Source organism: Dipodomys spectabilis, unplaced genomic scaffold (assembly GCF_019054845.1).
Source record: "Dipodomys spectabilis isolate Male_0828 unplaced genomic scaffold, ASM1905484v1 ptg000235l, whole genome shotgun sequence".
NCBI classification, from domain to species: domain Eukaryota; kingdom Metazoa; phylum Chordata; class Mammalia; order Rodentia; family Heteromyidae; genus Dipodomys; species Dipodomys spectabilis.
The window spans coordinates 3,780,673-3,804,045 of NW_024870912.1; the positions used below are offsets into that span (position 1 = coordinate 3,780,673).

The window sequence follows — 23,373 nt, forward strand, 5'->3', positions numbered from 1 at the left end:
AAGCCTTGGTTTTCTTTATTTCACTCCCTTTCTTATGTCATCTTTGACTGAACATGGTCCATGGCAAAGGAATGTAAGGCAACATTACTTAATATGAATCACCACAGAAGAGTGTTGGTGACTTGACAAAACTTCATGCATTCACACATATGCCATGGAAGAAATAAATACAGTGACTGTGTCTTTGTAAACCTACAGTCAATATAATTTCATTTCTCATGACAGCCAAGTTAATGTTCTGCAAAACTATCTTCAGTTACAGGTTTTATTGTCTGACTTATAAACAGTAAAATTGTCACATATTTTTTAAATTAGAATGAATTTTGTTTCTCTCAGTAAACTGTTAGTTTGATATAGAGCCAATGACTCATATCTGTAATCCTAGCTACTCAAGAGACTTATATCTGAGCATTTGATTTTGAAGCCAGCCTAAGCAGGAAGAAGTCTCTTACTTTCAAATAACTACCAAAAAGCTAGAAATGGAGGTGTGTCTCAAGTGATAGAACACCAGGCTTGAGCAGAAAAGCTAAGGGACAGTGCTTAAGCCCTGAATTCAAGCCCCAGTACTGGTACAAAATAAACTAGTCAGTGAGTGAATGAATTTAATAACCTGTTCATTAAGCAAGAGAGAACTGAGGAAGAAGACTGTCTACTGGCATCACATACGTATTATTGTATATTTTTTATTTCAGGGTGTTTTCTACTTCATATACAGTTCTATGTAAGGAAGGTGGCATGGATCAGTTCCATTATCATAATATGTCATCAACAATTATATTTTTTTCTAGTGTCTATCAAATAGTTGTTGAGGAAGAGCGTCCTCGAAGAACTAAGAAGACAACAGAAATCTTAAAGTGCTACCCAGTGCCCATTCACTTCCAGAATGCATCCATATTGAACTCACAGTACTACTTTGCTGCTGAATTTCCAGCAGACAGCCTCCAAGCTGCTCAGCCTTTCACAATTGGTGATAATAAGACATACAATGGATATTGGAACACCCCCCTCCTTCCCCATAAAAGCTACAGAATTTATTTCCAAGCTGCTAGTAGAGCCAATGGGGTAAGTTTTATAAATGACTGTTTATTTAGGCTATTTGGAATTATTAATGTGAACCTTGGTTAAGTAAGATAGTAGGAGAAAATGAAGTCATACAAGTCACACAAAGTGTGAATTTCCTTGTAAATAATTTTATCATTTTCAACTAGAGAAATTTGTGGAAGAAATGAGTATACCCATTTATTTTTGGTTGGGAAAGCATATTGTCAATGTGATTATTTTAATTTTTAGATTTTCTTATTACCAAAAGTTGGCTAGTCATTCTTATCTTAGGTTACTATTTTACAGGAAAATACTATAGCTATAACACATATGTTGAGCTCATTTACAATTTTTGTAAAATTGTAAATTTTACATCTGCCTTTTCATCCTATTCTGCCTCATTTCCTTAGCTTTAAAGCCTTTATGCCAAAAAAAGTAGATAGCTGTGGCTATGTTTGAGGCCTTTTTACTTGTAAAATGATAAAACAGAACCAAAATATATCATTTTCAAAGTTTTCTCCCTCTCTGTTTAGATTAACCTAGGACTTTGAGAAAACTTTAGAGTCATCTCAGATAACAAATGTGATGACTGATATTCTGTGATGATATCTCCCCTTCAAAACATAGATCTGGGTTTCATGGTCCACTTGACCTTTATCAGAAAAAGTGGGGAAAATCCAGGATGCAGAATTCTTCCCCAGTGTTCTTTATATAAAGAGCAAGCACAGGTCTTAAGTACGAATCTGAGCCTAGAGCCACCAGGAAAGACATTTCATGTGTTGCTCCTCCTGTTCATCTTGTCTGGAAATGTCTACCACCAATGGTCCTGGAGCTAGAACATGTATCCAAGCATAGTTCACACAATAATTATCACATGCTAGTAGCTATACTTGGAAAAGTGATGTTTCCTTATCCATATTACTCAACTGGAACTACATTTGCATTACCTGAAAATAAATATGAATAATAACTTTACCTCTTTATATTTGCTACAGGAAACCAAAATTGACTGTGTCAGAGTGGCCACAAAAGGTAGGTTGAAATGTGGGATGATCTCCTGGTTTATATTTTTCAAAATTTATCTTCTGCTGTGTTCCAAAACCTCTTGAAATATAAATTCATTGAATTTAAGTATGTATGTGTATTTGTATGTAAAGGTATCATGGAAACTTTCAAAGTTTATATTGACTATTAAGTGTACATGTTTCTTAAATGAGAAACTATTGCTTTGTTCCAAGTAGTTTTTCATGGTTATCTTTCAAAACTCATTTTAAATGGTATTACTTTTTATATGATGGCAGTATGCATGTTTTAAGCCACAGCATAGTAGCTGCTAAAAGTGCATTCAGTAAATTTTCATATACAAAGAAATAAAATATCTCCATCCCCCTTGTGTGGCCTAGACTGCCCCCAAGTTCCTGGGCCCAAGTGATCATCCCACTTGATGATAGCTAGGACTACAAATTACACCACTGTGCCTATCACTGCTGTTTTCTAGCAGTGGCAGAGTTGTAATAACGCTGAAAGTCTGCATAGACTTTTTGTCAATGCTGATGCTTGTTTATTAACCTGTAGCTGGTTACTATTACTGTGGAACTTGCTTCCAGGCCTGCTTAAAAACCTAACATATGCGACAGAGGATGAGCATTGAGAGTAGATAGGATGACTGCATACCTTCTTCATGCAGCCAGCACTCCCTAAGGAAATGCGCCCCTTTGTCCTTGCACATGCACAGAAATGTCTCATTGACTTTATAGCAACACCTGACCATCATATACAGAAGAGCATGAGAAAGTAACTGGGATTACAGGCATGCACCACCATGCTCTTCACTATTTAGATATATTTTTAAATAGTTGACTTTTTATAGCATGTCATATCTAAGTTGTTTGATAGGAATCAATTAGTAATGAATTGAATGGAATTATAACTTTGATTATGTTTCATATATGTACTAGCAGCTATTACCAGAATATTCAGAACTCCCAAACCAAGTATCCATGTAGATCCATCTTAGATCCTTAGGTCATGGCTGTGCCTGAATATGACTTTTTGAAATATTATATTATGTCATTCAGTTTCCCTTATGGTCTGAAAGGTTACTCTAATTCCAAGTGCCTAATTTATAATGCCTTATGTTTAACATCACAGCTGAAAGTTTTGAAATCAAGTTCATATATACATGTGTTCTCATGTATTTCTTCACTATTACTAAGAAAAGGGAGACAAGTGCTGCTACTCTTTTAAAAAATTTTTATGTACTTATTTTTGCGTGTTTGTGCTGGTCTGGAGGCTTGAACTCAGGGCCAAACACTTTCCCTTAACTTTATAATTTAAGGCTAGCACTTTACCACTTTAACAGCTCTTCTTTAGGCTTTTTTTTATAGTTAATTAGAGGTAAGAATCTCACATATATTTTTGCCCAGGCTGGCAAAAATATACTTAGATCTTGCCTCCTGAGTAGCTAGGATTGCAGGCATGAACTATTGACCCATGGCCTTACTCTTATTTTTAAGGTGAAGAAAAATGGATTTGGGGCATGAACTGTTTTATCAGGGTCTCTCTTCTAATAATCTGTGAATCAGGGCGTGGTTCCAAGCACTTGGACTCAGAGTGTCTTCACCTTCATCTCATGCTTAAAGCCCAGCCTTATACTAGAACACAGTATGAGCATCTGACCTTGAGTCACTGCTCAGTTTACTGGGGGAAAAAAACAACAAAATACCTGTCATTTACATAGTTAAACAATTATATAAATAACAAATCAGTATATATGAAAGCCTTACAAGTTTGGAGTTTTCACAATGGGTTTAATTTAGATGGTGATTTGGATCATTTTCTCCCATCAGTCAGAGTCCATCAATATTATCATTTGTTTTTCAGTTCACCAAAGTATGATTAGGCAAACGAATGACCTGATTCATGGAATATTCCCCATTTTGTATTTTCTGATCACTTGCAAACATTTACACAGCAACAAACTCTGGCCACATAATTTCATTGGGAAGGAAAGATAGGAAGAAAACTTTTATTCACTGCCTAACTTACTCATTTCTGCTTCATGCAAACACAGTAAGGTAGGAAATCTTAGGAACTAATCCTCCCGTGGGCAGATGACACTGTTGTATGAAGTTGTATTAAGTTCTACACAGTCAGGTTCACTGACTCCCCGTTATGACACAATATATTGGCCACCACCTTTATAATGAGAAATTTTCCCTTCTATAAACTAAAAATTCCTTGTATAGCACAGGAAGCTATACATTCCATCTATTTTCACTGTTGAGTCAAAACAGGGGAATACATAGATCTAGTAATGTCATTGGCATCATGTAACAAAAGATGTTTGAAATTCAAGAGTTCGGGAAAACCCTGAGTAGGGGAGGGAGGAGTTGGGGAGGGAAGGGATGGTAGGGGAAAAACAAAGGAGGGGGTAACAATGCTCCATAGGAAATGTACTCATGACTTATTCATGTAACTGTAACCCCTCTGTATACTAATTTTACAATAAAACACATAAAAAAGATTGGACATAAACCAAAGGCCTTTTAAATAAAAGAACATTTAAAGAACCATAGTAGGGGCTAGGAAGGTGGCTCAGTGGTAGAGTGCTTGCCTTGCATGCATGAGGCCCTGGGTTCACTTCCTCAGCTTCACATAAGCAGAAAAAGCCAGAAGTGGCGCTGTGGCTCAAGTAGTAGAGCGCCAGCATTGAGCTGATGAACTGAGGGACAGCGCCCAGGACCAGAGTTCAGGCCCCATCACTGACAAAAAAAAAAAAAAAAAAAAGAACCATAGTAAAAGCCAGGTACCAGTGGATCACCTATAATCCTAGCTACTCAGGAAGCCACAACTGAGGATCATAGTTTGAAGCCAGTCAGTGCAGGAAAGTCGAAGAGACTTATCTACAATTAATCATCAAAAATACAGAAGTAGAGCTGTGGCTCAAGTGGTGGAGCACTAGCCTTAACCACAAAAATTCGAGAGTGCCGAAGTCCCAGGACCAGCACAAGGAAAAAAAAATAAACAAAAAACAAAAACCTGTAAATCAGAGTAATGGTCAGAACCTAGCAATAAAGGAAAACAAACTATTAAAAAAAAAAAACAAAACCAACACCTGAGTGATTTCCCCCATACTGCTGATAGCATTGGTGGCTTGGTTGATTTTTGGATACTAAGCAATTCCCCTAAGTAGCACTTCCAATGCATAAAGATGTAAAAGGTCTCATGAAACAGCTTTTGACAACCATCTTCAAACATGGAGGTGGATTTGTTTTACAGAGAAATAGTTTGTAATCTTAAGTAAGGGTTGTGTCTTTAAAAATGTACTTAATACTGTTTATAAATTAAATGTTGTGATTAATCCTACTCCAAACATGTATTTTGGTATTCATCATAGCAAATATAAAGCCTCATAAAAAATAGATACAGCAAAAATATACCTCAAGTGTATCTTACATATTTTTGTATTTTGAGGGTTGCCTATATTTTTATATATCCTGTTTCAATTTGTTCATACAGGTAAGATCCCTCTATATAGGCTCACATGGCAATAGGTTGATTGTTGACTAGAGACAAACATCACAAAATAGTCTCCCTTAAGATAAAATTGATACAAAACCAAAGACACCATATAATAAGGTATTTGTGATATTTGAATATGACCATTCTAATTCAAATCTATACCATGAAGTAAAAAACAGTTTTTCAATATTTTTTGTTGCTCCAAAAATTTTTTTTTTTAAAACTTGTTATTTTTTTATTATTGTCTATTCTAGTTTTCTAGTTCCCTCTGTACAGCATCTTTACAATAAAATAAAACTTAAAAAGATATGTATTATCTTTTATTATAAAATACCAATTAATAAATTTATCTGATTATTGAAATAAAATTAGAAAGAACTTTATAACTGCCACAATGATGTATATCCCTGAAGATTGATAATACTTAAGAATGTTTGTTTTGCATTTTTTCTAAAAGTTTTATGAAACACATTGAAGCTATGTTAGAGAGAAAATTTACAATATGTGATTTTTCAAATAATTTTTTTTTATTAATTTTTTATTAATTTTATTTTATTTTATTTTATTTGAAAACATACTGTACAGAGGGGTTACAATTACATGGGCAGGAAAATGCATACATTTCTTACCAAGCATTGCAGCCTCCTCCTTTGTTTACCCTTCACCTCCCTTCCCAGCCTCCCCCCTCCCCCCCACCCAATCATACCCCCCCTCCCTCCCCCCCACCGACATTGTAAAGCTGGTTTTGACATGACATTTTGTACTTCTCATTGTTGCAACAGGTCCACCTGAATCCTTAAACGACTTGTTTGTCCCCGTCTCCTCCACATGTTATACTGACATCAAATATAGTGAAAGCGGGGGTTACACTGTGGGGGAGGGACATACAAAGCAACAAAGAAATAATATTATAAATGCGTTAGAAACACATGCATGAATGAAACAAAAACATTAAAATACATATTTGAGGGTTCGTTTTCCTAACATCACATTCTCTGACTTTTTCCGCTTGACTCATACCTATACTAGATATTGCAAATAAGGGAAACCATGGGACCTATGTTTCTTTGGGCCTGGCTTACTTCACTTAATATAATTTTTTCCAAGCCTTTCCATTTCCTAACAAATGGGGCAATGTCATTCTTTCTGATGGAGGCATAGAATTCCATTGTGTATATATACCACATCTTCTTGATCCATTCATCTACTGAGGGGCATCTGGGTTGGTTCCATATCTTAGCTATGGTAAATAATGCTGTTGCTCCAAAATTTTATTTTGTGTTTTTTAAATCATAGTTGCATTTTTACAGTTGAATTCTTCCTCCCTCCCTCATTCTCCCTCCCTCCCTCCATCCCTTCTTTCCTTCCTTCCTTCCTTCCTCCCTCCCTCCCCCTCTTTCCCTCCCTCCCTCCCCCTCTTTCCCTCCCTCCCTCTCTCTGTCTCTCTCTATATCTCTGTCTCTCTGTCTCTGTCTGTCTGTCTGTCTCTCTCTCTCTCTCTCTCTCTCTCTCTCTCCCTCTCTCTTCCTCTCTTTCCCTCTCTCGCTCTTACTGGTTTTGGGGGTTTAACTATGGGCCTGGGCACTGTCCCTTAGCTCTTCAACTCAAGGCTTCTGTTCTACCACTTTGAGCCACAGCACTACCTCCAGTTTTCTGGTGGTTAATTGGAGATAAGAGTCTCATGGACTTTCCTGCCCAGGCTGGTTTTGAACTGCAAGCCTCAGATCTCAGCCTCCTGAGTAGCTAGGATTACAGGTGTGAGGCCACTGGCACCTGGCCAGTTGTATTTTTTCATGATCATTTGATCCAATTGGTTTTATTTAACTTAGTCTGTGTGTTTTATTTAACTTTTGTTTTTATAGATCCCTTATTGTAACTGTAAAAGTAAAGCTATCATGAGTTTTAGAAGGCTTTATGGATGACCAGATGTAAACTGACAAGGTAGACTTACAAAAGTAAAGTCTATCTTTATAGTAAATTAAATGTTGCCTATGAAATGATGTATATACATTGTAATCAACACAACAATAGGTTTAAACTATGCATATTACATTAATCTTTGGCACAATATTGTCCATACTAAGATGCCAAGTATGTCTGTCTTTGACAATATAACTTTTGAGTTTTCCTGTTAGCTATTTACCTTAAAAATTCAACTTGAATGCCACATATGCAAAGTACATTTGTAAGCCTTCTAGCAAATTTGGAGACTTTGAGTTCATGAAAGTTTTGGAAGTTTTCTTTGTTTCTTTTTGTTGATTAGGGGTTGGTCATCCATGTTAATTTGTTCCTCTCCTAGCTGTCTGTCAGCTCACAGCAGAATAGTTGAAAGTCAAAACAAAATCTACATGCAAACACATATTAAATTCCTTTCAAAAGTACTAGGGAAATCAGACTGTAAACCTTAAACTGAAGAAAACATTATTTTTCCAACATTATATTTTAAGGATGTTCTGTGAAAAAGATGCCTTGCTATTTGTAAGTTTGGCATTTCATATTGGACTCAGATTTGTACTGAATGTGAATACATTTTGCTGGAAGACCTTGAGGAAACTGAAGGATTTCTATTGTTCTGATATAATTTCTAACTGTATTCAGAAATTTGAATGTTTCTTTTTTTTTTTCTAATCACTAGGCTTTTGGAGAAGTTTCTCCAGAGTGTTTTTCTTTTCAATCGCTCAAAGAAATACCGTTTTTTAGACCATACTGCTACAGAATAAAAATGTGCTGATAAAAGAACTCAAAAGAATGTCTGTTGAGATGTAAAGCTAATTAAGATTCCTCCTAATTACTCATATTCAATATAGGAACAAACAGATTATGGGATGAAGCCACTCATCTAATAGCTAATCTGCTATTATTTAGGCTATGGATTTAGAAATCAGAACATATGCATATAACATTCAGCGTATTACATTAAAATTACTTTCTTGATCTGATACACTCTTTACAATTTGTATCCATGAATATATTGGGTTCCAAAACACAAGGAGCTACAAAAATCCATGTGCTCCCCAAATGTATTCCACCCAAACTTATTTTTCATGGAACACAAGGGTCGAGGAAAACACTGTGGGAAAAGCTACTTTAACCAATTCCAATAACTCCTGAAATGTGCAGCTAAAATGATAATACATTCTTACTGATATTGTAAAGCAAAGATCAACAAACTTCTTATATCATGGACCAGGTAAAAAGTATTTGACTGATCCATCGACCTCTGGGTTATGGGCCCAGCACGCTTCCACTGCGTGACTCTGCTGCCCAATGTTTATTTTTTTTTTCTTTCATGCAATTGTTTCTAACTTATTTATAAGATGATTTCTTTGTTGCTTTGTATGTCCTTCCCCCACGGTATAACCCCTGCTTTGACTGTATTTGATGTTGGTATAATTTGTGGAGGGGAAGGGCAAAAATAAATCGTTTAAATAGGGATACAGGTGGACCCATTGCAACAATGAGATGTACAAGTCATTATGTCCAAAAATGAACTTTACAACTTTGGTGGGGGGGAGGGTGGGAAGGGGAAGCGAAGGAGGAGGCTACAATGCTTGGTAAGAAATGTATTCATTATCTTGCCCATGTAATTGTAACCCCTCTGTACAGTATTTTCACAATAAAAAAAAGAAAGCAAACATAAACTTACTTAAATTAAAAAAAGTATTTGAGAAATAGCTCAGTGGGAGAGTCCTTTGGTTCCATCTCTAGCACTGAAATAAGCAAACTAATAAATAATATCCTATTTTAAGTTTCATGTGGTATGATTTCTTCTGCAACTACTCAGCTCTGCCTTTCTGGGAAAGAGCAGCCATGAGTGACACCTAAATAATTGAGCTTGGCCATATTGTAATAAAATATTATTTTTTAAAACAAGTGATAGACCTACTGGACCATTTTTAAATTTTTTGGAATATAATCAAGTGTTTTAATTGAGCTACCAATAATAGTCACAAACAATCACTCTATGAAGCTGAAAGCCAACACCAGAGATATGCAAAGATCTTACAAAGATCCTTCCTGAAGCTTGGAATGCACATTTCATGTGGTAGAGCTCAGCTGCAGATTGTAGTTTTTGAGCTCTATTTTTAAATTTATTATTTATTAAATTAAATTATTAAATTTATTATTTATTTATGAATACTTGACGGCCTATAGCTGTTTCTAACTTGATATTTATGTATGTCCTGGCACTGGCGATTGAACTCAGGGCCTCATGCTTTTACTTGGCCTTTTCACAGAAGACTGACGCTTCACCACTTAAACCACACTTCTACTTTTAGCTGTTTGTTAGTAAATTAGAGATAATTGGACTTTTCTTTCCCGGCTGGCTTTAATCTATGATCCTCAGATCTCTGTCTCCTGAGTAGTTAGGATTACAGACATGAGCTACCAGAACTCAGCTCAAATAACTTTTATTCATATAAAATATAGTATTTATTATTCATAGATGTATTATTTTTCTCCATAGTAGAGGTCAGATTTTCTGTGTGAGTAATGCAAAACTGCACAGGAATACAGCAGTAATTCCTGACCACTGAAAATGTTACATGTAGAACTTAGAGTTGGTGCCAAGTTTGTAACATGTCTGAGAAATAACATTCTCACCACACACAACTTCCACCAGTGAGCAAAACTGAAAACTCTGTCATGTCTCAGGAAAGTTTATGTTGGGATGCATTGGGAACTCTGTTCTCTGACCTAACACCTTGTTCATCTCATAAAGCAAAAATGGAGTATATATACTCAATAATAAATACACAGATTACTACTGTATCATTTTTAAGATTGGTTGCTATAGTTGTCTGGTGATGAAGAACCACACCGTCTGAATGGTGCAGAGGGATATTTCAAAATATTATGCCACAGCAGTTTTGGGCTTAATTGTGTGCAGATGGTAGATGATCTATTTTCCTCAGTCACTGCCACACTTCTAATAGCCCCAGGCTGTTCTGTGTAAATTAGTAATCTTTCATGTAAGCCTGTTCTTAATTTTCCAGTATTTTTTCTTTGCATCATTTTCCAGCTGTACCATGTTAGAACTGATGTTTTAATTTTCTTTTTCTTTTTTTTCAATATCTATGTGTCATAACTGTGAAGCACTTAAACCCAACCACGGAGCTGTGCAGGCAGGCCAAGACACCCACCTGGTCTGCTTCAAGAATCTGAAATCATTTATCTGATCTTGTGTTAACTAGGACAAATGTAGGAAAGGCAATTAGAAGTTTCTATCTGGTCTTCAACCAAGACTTTGAGACACATTTTTATCTTCTTCATATAAAAAATAAATAAAATTGCTGAGTAGAAATCTGCATGAAATTTAGTTATCAAGGAAACTGCTCTCCATAAAAATGTTTTTAGCAAGAGAAGCTAATATTCTTTTACAAAGGTGATGTTAGCAAGAAAGAAAATATTGTGACTTCAGCAATATAATTTTAGGTAAGCTAATATAATGTAAAAGCTTAAAGTTTGAATCATCAGAATTAGCAATGAATCTTTATACAAAACACTCAGTTGCATTAAGTCTTCAGCTTAATATAGGACTAACATTTTTTATATTTTGGTCTATCTTTTTTTTATTCTTCAGTAGCTCTTTCTAAGATCTCAGCCAAAACCTGTGTCAGTTAGAAATCCTGCTGCCTGACTACAGCTTAAGAGGAAAGAATTCTGAAAATTCAACACCTTGCTATGTTTTATTCCCTCTCTTTTATCTTTTTCTTTCTGTGGTTGTTGGAACAAAGTTGAGACAATTTGATATGCTGATGGCGATTCTTCTTGCTAGCCTAGCTTCAGTCTGGCTTTTTTTTCCCTCATGCATGCTGACCTGGAAATCCTCCTTTGCCTTAGCTGCGATAATCGTGACTCAGCTTACAACACCTTACATTCGCATCGCCCCAGCTGCAGGCGACGGCCAACTAACAGGTCAGATGTTCAAGTACAGATGAGTCATCTTGCCCATTTCCTGCTCATTTTTCTCAGCTTTGTTTCCCCTCTACATTTCCTCCTTTGCTTAAGGCCTGCTTACAATGTTTCAGACCCTTGGTACAGACCTGTGCTCCCATTAAATTAAGTGATATGCTTGGCCTCTTCTGTGTGCACATTTATATCCATGCATTAAGTAACAACCCCACTGCATGTTTTCATTGTGTGTTTGGTCTGTTGGTATGTTTCTTTCTAGCCTAATGTTATATAGAAATGAAATTTGCTGCTTCTGCAATAGCAATGACATCAATTGATAGGATTACAGGCAAAATACTTAAAGATGTATGCCTACTTTTCCAAGTTAACCTAAAAAGCCATTGAGATTTGAAAATGAGAGAGGTTTCTTTTCATCTCATCTCACAAGGTTGAGTTGCCACATACATTAGCAATATATATCTTACCTGCCAATGTTACAAAATGAAGCCACCCCAAAGCTGTTCATGGTGATACTGTTCAGACAGCTTTTGTGTATGTAGAGTGATTACAGAGTTGATGATTGCAAAGCCACTTATACAGAGCAGTAGCATATCTGCAAGTCAGTGAAAATGCATTGAATAATTTAGGGAAGTTTAGAAAAATGAATGGCTTAGACCTAAATTGAGCACATCTTTTACATCAAGAGAAATGAGGCCAGACATAATAGCTCATATCTATAATCCCAACTACTCAGATCAGAAAGATCTCAGTACAAAGCTGACATGGGCAAAAACTTATCAATACCCGATCTTAATCAATAACTCATCTATGGTGGCATATATCTAAGGTCAACTATCCAGCAGGCATATGTAGGAGAATTGAAGTTTGAGGTCAGCTCAGGTAAAAATGTAAGGCCTTACCGAAAAATAACTAAAGCTAAAGAAGGTACAACATCTTCCTAGCAAGTGTGATGCCCTGAGATCAAATACCAGGACTGAGAGAGAGAGAGAGAGAGAGAGAGAGAGAGAGAGAGAGAGAGAGAGAGAGAGAGAGAGAGAATCTCTAAAGATATATGGAAATCTGTAGACGCATATAAGAGAAGAGTCCATTAAATTACTCCATATCCAAGGTGAGTGATTAGTGAATTTCAGAAAACTTCATCCTGCAGTAAAAGCAAATTGTCAAGATTTCTAATCTAATCACATAGTGAGGAGTCAAAATTTTGGTTTCAGGACCTGAGATCTTACGGGTTATTGCATGTAGTTTAGATATGATTAAAGTCCCATAGGAAATAATTTTCTCAGTATTTCCACTCAGCATTTTTTTGTGTGTATGTATGAAACTAGTATATGTTAGCTGGCAAACTTAAAAGAAATCATTCATGTTAGGCAGGGCAGGCTTACACCTGTGATTGATCCTAGGTATTTGAGAGGCTAAGATGGAGAAGATTTCAGTTTGAGGCCAGAAGATCATTTCTTAACTTATAGCTACGTGTGGTGGCATGTTTCTGTCACCCCAGCTATGGGAGAGGCTGAAATGGAAATCATGATTCTACACTAGTCTAGGCAGAGACATCCACAAGATTCCCTGTCTGTGGAAGAAGCTGGCCATGGAGACATGTGCCTGTCATGCTAGCAGTGATAGGAAGATCATAGTCCAGCTCATGCCTTGGCAAGAAGTAAAAACCTATCTCAAAAATAACCAATTTGTGGTAGAAGTTGGGGTTAGGGGAGTAAGGCTTGGCTCAGCAGTAGAATGCCTTCCAGCAAGCACAAGACCCTGAGTTCAAACTCTAATAACACATACACACACACATACACAAAACACATGGTAAAATACAAAAAAGGAAATGACACTGTGGCTCAAGTGGTAGAGCATTAAACTTGAGCTGAATTGCTCCAGGACAGCACCAAGACCCAGAGTTCAAGCCCCACGACTAACAACAAAAAAAGTCTATGCATATAAAGTATAGTTCCAATCTTTCACATTTCTCTGTACATCACCTTGACAATGAAAATTTTTGTCATAAATTGTCAGTTCTGTAAGATTATTTTAGAAGAACTAAGACAGGAATATTATAGGCTGATTGGATAAGATAAAGAAATGTAGAACAATTCTGCATCCCTCTCTACTAGCATTCTGGGACAGCTTTCTGGTTCTCTATTTTAGGGCCTTACCCTTGTAAGTTATTCTGATATTTCTATTGCCTTTGCTTTCAAGTTTCTTTTTAAGTATTTTTTTAACTGATAAAGTTTTGACTCTTCCTTATCCAGAACATCTGACACATCCCTTTGATCAGTAAAAGTAGCAGTGAGATACTGTCTTTCTTAACAAAGGTCCTCTCTCAAGGTCCTCTTACATTTAAGGGCTGACTGCTGACATTATGTTAATAGGAGTAGGTGTCCATCTATATGGTTCTTTCTGATCCTTCCACAAGTCTAAACCTTTTCCCCCTATTATATATGAGTTGGCACCAGTGTTGTCAACAGGTTATTAAAATTGAGAAATATCAGTGGATAGCCTCTGTTTCAGGCTTTACCTATAATCTGTTGTCATCAAATGAATTTATTAGGCATGAAGGAAGGAAGGCTTCTGGATATAGCTTCCTCTCTAAAATGTGTAAGATAACCTCATAGAGAAGCTTCATTCATAAAGTTCTCAGAACTATTACTAGGAACTAGTCTATGAAGGTCTCATGCATCCATGTAGCATATGACCACCATTCCTTTAAGGGCTGTAGGTATTTTGCAGCATTGACTTTGGTTTATTAGGGATTAAAGTGATAGAGGGTCAAAATAAGCCTCCAAAACCCATTAAAAAGGCAGCTTCTATTCTCTCTCCCATATTTGCTGCTGACTTTAATGACAGTTCATCTTATACAGGTACATTCACACTCCAGCAATATTTCTTTTGCATTTTCCATCTATATCAGCCATCAACTTGGATAGCAGTAATACTGTCTTTTTTTTAATAGATTTATTCTCGAATCATACTGCAAGCCTTAGACCTCATCCATTCAATCATTCTCTGACATTTATTAAGCCCCTTCAGTGTACCAGGTATGGCTCGACAACTCTTATTTAAGCATTTTAACGTTATGGGGTTGTCCAGACATCTTGGTATATTTGCATTAGTCTTATCATCTGCAATGTACACATACTCTTGTGACTGAAAAATTTAGCTAAGAAAATATAATGATTTATAACTGGTGGGGGAAAATAGACACATGCTGGGCACCTGTTCCCAGCCCTGTGGATTGTGGTGGGCACATAAAAGTGCTCATTTGTGAGACTCCTTGAGTGAATGCCCACTTACCAGAATGCTTCTACAGAAGGAGCTCTGCTGACAGCCTACCAGCAGATGCCCCAGGCATCCCTGTGTTACACTAGAGAGTGTCCCTTCAACATCTGTCCTGCTGAACATCATTCCCCACCAAACATCTAAGTTTAACTGAAATGAAAGTTTTAGAAGCTCAGACTCTAGTGACACTGCTCACTATGTAAGATGATCTCTGATTCTGATTGGTACCTGCTAAATTGACTTTATTTCCCATTGATGGGATTAACCTCTAGTTTGAAAACATACTTTGCTGATGCACTAAATTTAGGAGAAGTTGAAAGAGAGCAGAAAGTCTTCTCAGAAAGAACATCTTGTCTACCTCAGAACTCCTTCTCTGGAAAGTGCACACTTAGAAAGTGGAAGTGCTTCTCATCTCTGCCTCATTTCCTTCATCTTGGGATTCTTTGTTCATTAATATTAAGAAGAAAATAGAAAGCTATATATACTATAAATTTCCATTTAAGAATTTTAAACTTAATAAATATATTTAGGCTATTTATAGTCAGATATTTATGTTTATAATTTAATAACTAAGCCAACTCTGAGATGCTGTGGAAAATTATTTGTGTAAACAAAACTTATCCCTCACTTGTTTGACCCATACATTTAATGTGATAACATCTGTAGTTCAGAATATTTATGAACAAGATGACTTCTGTTATTCAAATACACACAGTTCTTTCAGAGTCTATGGGATTTCTTGCTAGTTATACAATTATTGGAGAGAGAGAGAGAGAGAAACAAACTAGTAATTATGCCTAGCTGAAGGTTCGAGAAAATAGACTTTATGCAGTAACTGCTTATAGTAGGTACTCCATTCTGATTTGTAAATAAGGAGATAACTAGGCTTTTTTTTTTTTTTCTAGTCGTGAGGCTTGAACTCTGGGCCTGAGTCCTGTCCCCGCAGCAATTCAGCTCAAGGCTAGCGCTGTACCACTTGAGCCACAGAGACTCTTCCAGTTTTCTGGTGGTTTATTAGAGATAAGAGTTTCATGGACTTTCCTGCCCAGGCTGGCTTTGAACCACGATCCTCAGATCTCAGCCTCCTGAGTCGCTAGGATTACAGGCTTGAGCCACCGGCACCCAGCTTAACTGGGCTTTTTAAAGAAAGAAGAGTGGGACTAATGAAGGCCTAGGAAAGCCAGGGAAGAAACTATTATAGAAAGCCAGAAGGAGATTGTCCTATGAGAAACCCATCTATGTTTGTTGCTTGTGTTTATTGATGTCAGGCCCTGCCCTTCTTCAGAGGCAGCAGACAGATGTGGAGGCATTGGCAGAAGCTTCTTCAATTCTTCTGGAAGCCTTCGGTTTTCCCATGCAGGCTTGTTAAGGGGCCTAGAGCTACCTGGCAATGAGGCTTAAACATTTGAAACCAAGTCATTATTTTGTTCCAATCTCTATAGGCCTCAACTGAGGCCTAGCCAAGAAGTTATCCCACTGGGGAATGACTGTAGAATTTTGTCATGGAGAGAACATTGACAGTCTAATAGCAAAGTCAACATGAACTGCAACCAAAGGAATTTCCTTTTTTCCTTAATGTGTTTCTTAACTATAGATATATAGAGAGGGTTTGGGTTTTTTTTTTTAATAATATAAATTTAAGACTGGACAGGACAAAACTTGGTCCTCTTGAAGAAGCAAAGAAAGGTCAATATTCACAAAGAAACTCTGGGCTCTGGTGTAGTGCAGAGCTGCCTGGCCACATCCATTGTTCACCATGACTTATCCCCTGAGGGAGAATTTGCTCCCTCTAAAAAGGGAAAAGGACAGCCTAAAGGATAGTACACATGTGTACAGGCCTGGAATTCCCTATTCAATCAACTTAGGACTTGGATTTGCCACTAGGCTTTGTGATGGGAACCTGGGGTGTTCTTCCATCTTTCTTTACCTTGTCACCCCAGTGGCTCCTCCAGTCTTTGCCTGAGTCCAACCTTTCCCTGACACCCTGCAGAGACCTATCACTGGGGCTGCATGGATAGCCTGGCCTCCTGGGCTTCTTAATGCCTGGCCCTTGTGTTCCACAACATTCTTATCCCCAGCCCTAAGAACTCCCATCAACTGCTTTCTCTGTTCTTCCTCCATACTTCTAAGTGTGATTGGAGAAGTGGCAGAGATGTGCTCTATGCCCACCCTCTCACCCTTTATAATGTGGCTGCTCTGTGCTGGCCACCATATGACATGGTTATAATACAGTTGTGCCTATCCCTATCCAGATTACTATCTCAGCTCCTACAAGTGGCTGTGCCAGGTTTCACTTCCTTCTTTCCTTTCTCTGGTCTGACTCTAAAAGCCTGATGTGGCTTCTTAATAGCCCTGGGGTGGCCACCAATGGATCACACAAAGAAGACACTTTTTACTTAGAAACAAAAATAATTATTAATGTCTAACTGTACCAGTGAAAGGAAATTTCTGTGGGTCTCACAGAGGAGTATCCATATCCAATATAAGATTAATCTGTACCCTGAAGGCTTATACTCTGTTTCTGGAGCTCAAGTTTTGTCTTGCCATCCTTATAGAGGGGGACAAGAGTGATATGCCTGGGGCTTCAATTCTTGGATTTCAGCCCCAGGCAAGAGCTGAAACTAGGCAGACAGGCTAAATTAGCTCCTTTAAGTTTGATGGTGACTTTAGCTTTAGTAGGGAAGAAAACAGGAATCCTTTGGTCCACAAATGCATTCCTCAAAACCAGATCACAGCCCAACAGAGCTGGCAACCCTGTAATGTGTCTGATCCAGTTCTTCTTGAGACTGCTTTGAGGGCTTCTCACCAGGCAGAAGCTTCCCTTTAAAACAATTGAGGATAGCATAGCAGAGTGATTAGAGTATGGACTCTAGAACCAGCCTTCCCAGATTCCAATTTCAGCTCTGTCACTGATCAGCAGAAAAGTTTGGACAAGTTTCCCAGCATCCTGTGCATCACCAGTCTGTTCATCTGTAAAATGGGTTAGTGGAACTCATTCCTAAGGCCAGTGGCAGGATCAAATAAACATATAAAATACTAAACATACCAGGCACTGGTAGTTTACTCCTGTAATCGTAACTACTCAAGAGACTGGGGTGTGAGGATTGTGGTTCAAAGCCAGCCCTGGCAAGGAGTGTGTGAGACTCAACCACCACCACCACCCCCCCCCCCCCAAAAAAGAAAAAGACGGAAGTGAAGGTGTGGCTTAAGTGGTAAGGTGCCAGGCTTGAACAAAATAGGTAAGGGACAGCACCCAGGACTTGATTTCAAGTCCCAGTATAAGCACATACACAAATTAAAAACTACTTAGTAAGCCTTCAGTAAAGGTTAGCTGTCCTTTTCCTTCCTTGACATATATTTTCTTTAATTATGGGAAGGATGGAGACCGTTTGGAATCTTTCACTGATTTATTAAACATGTATTGCCTTAGCCTACTAAGCACTAGCCACTGTGGGCTTCTTGGGATTCATCAGAGGACAAAGTAACTAGCCACATCAGCAACCCTCCATAGCTTTTGATGCGTGTGAAAATACATACATGAACTCATGGCTCTATAATCTATAGCTTTTACTTAACAACCTGTGCCTCAACTTCATGCCAGTACATTTTGACCAAAGACATTCTTTTGAATATTTGCCTCCCATTCCGCTGGAGGAAGATTTAGTCACCCAGTCCCTTGTTCATGAATTTTTACCAGATATTTTTCCTTGTACTAATAATAACAACCAAAAGCTAAAGTCACCTCTTCTATATGTTCTTCCTAATTTTTTTAAAGGTTGTATTTCTAAAAAGCTTTCAAATGTGGGTCAAAAAGCAAGTTCTTTTCTATGTAGAACTGACCAGACGGCTCTGCTGCCCTAGTATAGCAGGTGACTGAGCACCAGGACCTCCAGAACAAGGGTTGGAAATGGAGTCCTCATAACTTCTCCAGATTCTGTGTGTCTCAGCCTCTTTCTTGGCCATCTGTGAGTATCTGTTCATAACTTACTCCTTGTCAATCACTAGCTTTTAACTTTGTTAACTGAATCTCTTAGCATAAAAGAGAATTCTGATTTTACATGGTAAAATAGATTTCATTTTCCTCTGATTCTCCAATTTTTGTTTAAATGGAGACTCCATCTCTCAGGTTATTCAGCCATGGATTTTCTTCCATTTTCTCTATATTAGTAGGATTCTCTATATTAGCTCTGAATTTACTCAGAAATAATTATTGACATGATGTGAGGTGTTTCTGGAAGACAGACCTAACTTCCTCAAGGTAAATAGTTAGATAAGCAGTGTTTATTAAGTAGTTATTTTCTCCCTGAATTGAAAAGGTACATTGTCAGATACAAAGTTTCCATGTATATGTTGAATTCTTACATCAGATTTTCTTATGACTCTCTTCATCTCTTCCTCTACTTTTATTGTCATCTTCAACTAAGGAAGCTTCTTCCCCCCCCCACCCCCCAGGTTGTGGGGCTCTAGGCCTAGGCACTGGCCTAAGCTCTTCAGCTCAAGGCTAGTGCTGTACCACTTTAATCCACAGCACCACTTCTGGTTTTCTGGTGGATTATTCAAGATAATAGTCTCATGGACTTTTCTGCCCAGGCTGGTTTTCAACCATGATCCATAGATCTTAACCTCCTCAGTAGCTAGGATTGCAGGGTGTGAGCCACTGATGCCCAGCAAGGAAGCTTCTTAATGATATGTTTTCATATGATCAAACCAAAGTTCTCTCATTTTTTTTTGTCAAAAATCATTAGCACTTACCTTCCAATATCCACAGCTTGGCCTTAACAAGAGCCTAAAGGCTCTACCTGGAAAGGCCTCTCTTACTTTCTGAACTCTTCTTATCTTTTCCTCCCTGTGCTTCATTCCACACCAGTCATGCTACTCCCCTCCACCACCCTCCGATGGTTCTGTACATATCAGCTGTGTTAGCTTTCAATTATTATAGCAAAATACCTGAGATAATCAATTTATATGAAAGAAAAGTTTATTTATTATCTTTATTTTTATTTTTTTGTTGGTCACGGTCCTGAACTCTGGGCATGGGCACTGTCCCTCAGCTCTTCAGCTCAAGGCTAATGCTCTTCCACTTGAGCCACAATGCCACTTCTGGCCTTTTCTGCTCATGTGGTGCTGAGGAATTGAACCCAGGGCCTCATGCATGCAAGGCAAGCACTCCATCATTGAGCCACCTTCCCAGCCAGGAAAAGTTTATTTTGACTTATTGTTTCATTTCATGGTCTGTTGGTCCTGTTGCTTCGAGCTTGCGGGAACACAATACGTACTGGAAGGGGAAGGTATTATAGAGAAGTCCTACTCACCATTTGGTAGTCAGGAATCAGACAGGAAGGGATCAGGTGCCCATTCTCACCTTCAAGGGAATTCCCCTGGTGACCTAGGTCAGCTTGGCCACTACTGAAGTTTTCACCACCCCCAGTAATACTGCAGGCTGGTGACCAAGCATTTAACACCTGAGCCTTTAGGGATGATCATAAAAAATGTCAGCGATGCTCCAACTTTGAGCCAAAGCTCTAGGTTTTTCATTGCTTGGAAATTTGTTTACTTAAACATCTATTGACTAACTCCTTTGATTTCTAAGTGAAGGCTCTTATATAAATAGGTCTTATTTTCTCAGAGATATTTGTCTTGACTTCTTGACTTCTTGTTTGTTTTCCCTTGCACTGAGAATTAAATTCAGCTTCATATTTGGTAGGCAGATGTTCAACCACTTGAGCTGTACCACTGATCCTTTTGATTTTAGTTTGTTTTTCAGACAGGGTTTCAGGCTAACTTTGTCCTTGATTAGCTTTAGACCATGGTCCTCCTAGTTCTGCTTTGCAAGTAGCTGGTATTTACAGGCACATATTAAAATTTAAGCTACTAGAGGACAGGAATCTTTGTTTATTGACTTCTAACCCTAGAAAGAGGCAGAGTACCCACTTGGAAGTTAGTCCCTTCCATACATTTCTGAGGTTCGATTGGAATTTTACTATGGAAAAATGATAGCTTTCCACATTTATTTCAGTCTTCTTTAAATAACTCCAAACTTTTTCAGAGCTTTCTGTAGAGCTAGTCTTACATGTTCATATTTCAAAAGTGTCTTCAAGTTCAAGTGCCTCTTACCTCCTAGCCCCTTCCCCAACCTAGACCACTGGAGTCATACTCATATTCCCCCATTGACTCATTTACCATAAAGTAGCTTGATTCCTGTCTCCAAGTTGAAGTCTGATCTCATCACTTCTTATCTTAAAGCCCTCAGATAACTCCTCCTTTGTGTAAGATAAATTGTAAATTTCATATTCTAGGCAAAAGCTTTTGTCCTGATAATGACTCTCATGTATTCCGCGCTTTCTGCCCTCCTGCCAATACTCATCTTCCTCCTATTTCCCAAATGCCAGGCTCCATCTTCAGTACCTGCTGCTACCTAAACTTCATCTTACAGGTTGACATCTTTCAGACATCAGTTTCTGAATATTTACATATACATAATGAACTGTCTTATAGACAGGATCTAAGTCTAAACATAAAATTCATTATGTTTCATATATACCTTATACATGCACCCTGAAGGTAGTTTTATATCACACACAAGATTTTTGTGCATGGAGCCAAGTTATATGGCATGCTTAAAAAGTTTCTAAGATTGCAGTTTGAGAAAATTCAGGTTTTCAGATTAGGATGTTGGACCTGTACCAGCTCCTCAGCATCCAGGGGCCAGTGCCATGTTGCTCCTGCAGAGAGACCTCCCCACACTATTTCCTACGTGTCTGTCACTGTCACCTTCTCTATTGATGACTGTGTTACCTTCCTAGACTGTAGCTGCTGGTCCTGTTCTCAAGATAGCTCCAGGCACCCAGAAGGTGTTCCAGATAGTCTCCAGAATTATGGTGAAAAAAAATCTTAAAGACAGGAATCTTTTGAAATTTGTTTGTTGTCCAATTTTGGCTTGATTTTATATGACTGATATGCAAAATCTACGTCTTCATGTTATATGTTTTAATTCAGTTGACCTTCCCATTGTAAATACAATTAACCAATAGTTTTTCAACTTCCTCTGTAAAAGCACAGTTTTAATCATGCATTACTTTGGACAAAAGTTATATCAAAGATTTAATGTTAACCCATTTGTTTTTAGAGAATAACCCATTCCCTAAACTATTAATGTCTACTTTCACCTCCATTCCCTTACCTCTCCCCCCACTGGAAAATTCTCTACCTCCACTTAGCAGACCCAGCAGGGATCTGTGATCACTCATTATGAACAATGAGTCATAACTGGGCCAGGTTACAGATAGATGATGCTTATCCTTCTGTAGAACCTGGAGTCTGTATTTGTAAACGAAGATGTAACTGAAACTACATCTTACACATATTCAGGAAACAGGAGACTGGATATAGCCTGAAGGCAGTTGGATTGTTCACTGAGCTTTGGCTTGGTCAGTGACAGGAACTGTGGATACAAAAGGCCTGTGTCAGAAAGAAACACATGCAAGGTGAAGAATTACAACAGGTCATGTGGCTGGAGCAAGAAGCATGTATTACATTAGGACTTTGATCCTAGACAGTGAGAAGCAATTGAAGTATTTTTATGAGGAACAAACAGGATCAGGGTTACCCCTATGCACTCCAGCTGCCCTAGAAGGGAAGAGGAGAAATGAACAAGGCCAAAACACAGGAAATAGAATTCTAGGAAACAGAAGAGCATGCAACAATCTAGAAAACAAATCAGAGTGATTGTGTGTAAGTAGAGCTAAGTGCCAGGAGGTTACTATGCCGGGGGCTGGCTATGAGGAAGTATCTGCAGCCAGCATGGAAGTGCCCAGGACATGAATTGAAGGGATAGGAAGGTCTGGCAGACCAGAGGTACTCAGAATACCCTCTACATGGAATGGTGGCAGTCAGCCATTGCCAAGATAATCTACTTCATATCACTTGAGAGTTCTTACAAGGATACAAGTGTGAATGAAAGCTGATAAAGGATAAGGAAACTAACATGAGCTGAATCCACTGGCACCAAGCCAAAGCCCACCTTCTTTAGCTATAGTTATATTCAGCCCTCTCAAGGGATCACTCGCTAACCTCATGAACAATTGTATCAAACATTTTCACTTGCAGGGGGCCACATTCTCTATATCCTCCTATTTTCCACAACCTGTCACTTCGTGCATGGAAGACACTTGTGTATGTGCATACATACATGTATGTGTGTGTGCATACTGTGTGCATACATGCACCGGCATCAGTACTAAGGCTTGAACTTGGAGACTGAATGCTTTCAATTAGCTTTTTTAGCTCAAGTCACAGCTCCACTTCTGGATTTTTAATGGTTAGTTGGAGATAAGAGTCTCACAGACTTTCCTACCTTGCAAGGGCTGGCTTCAGCCTCCTGAGTAGCTAAGATTCCTGGTGGCATGAGCTGTCAGTGCCCAGCTGAAAGACACTTTTTCAAAGACCAGGTACTGTTTTCCAGTGGAACTGGAGTCATTTGTAAAAGATAAAATTCCTTTGAAAACATGAATTAATAATATGTGCCACCATGTCTTCCATGGTTCTGTTGGGACTTATGGGCCCTCAGGAGGTACCCTGGACAAAATTATATAGGCTATCTCTAACCAGCTTTCC

At 38.1% G+C, this 23,373-nt stretch overlaps 1 protein-coding gene across 4 annotated transcripts in view; it reads left to right on the forward strand.

Annotated features, from left to right (window-relative positions):
- Ptprm (protein tyrosine phosphatase receptor type M) overlaps positions 1 to 23,373 on the forward strand; it is an 845,793-nt gene that overhangs the window by 525,549 nt on the left and 296,871 nt on the right. For all 4 annotated transcript variants that reach the window (XM_042699184.1, XM_042699185.1, XM_042699186.1 and 1 more), the window contains exons 12-13: positions 789 to 1,062; positions 2,037 to 2,073. In XM_042699184.1, coding sequence (XP_042555118.1) covers positions 789 to 1,062; positions 2,037 to 2,073 — 311 coding nt within the window. The remainder of the gene's footprint in view (positions 1 to 788; positions 1,063 to 2,036; positions 2,074 to 23,373) is intronic.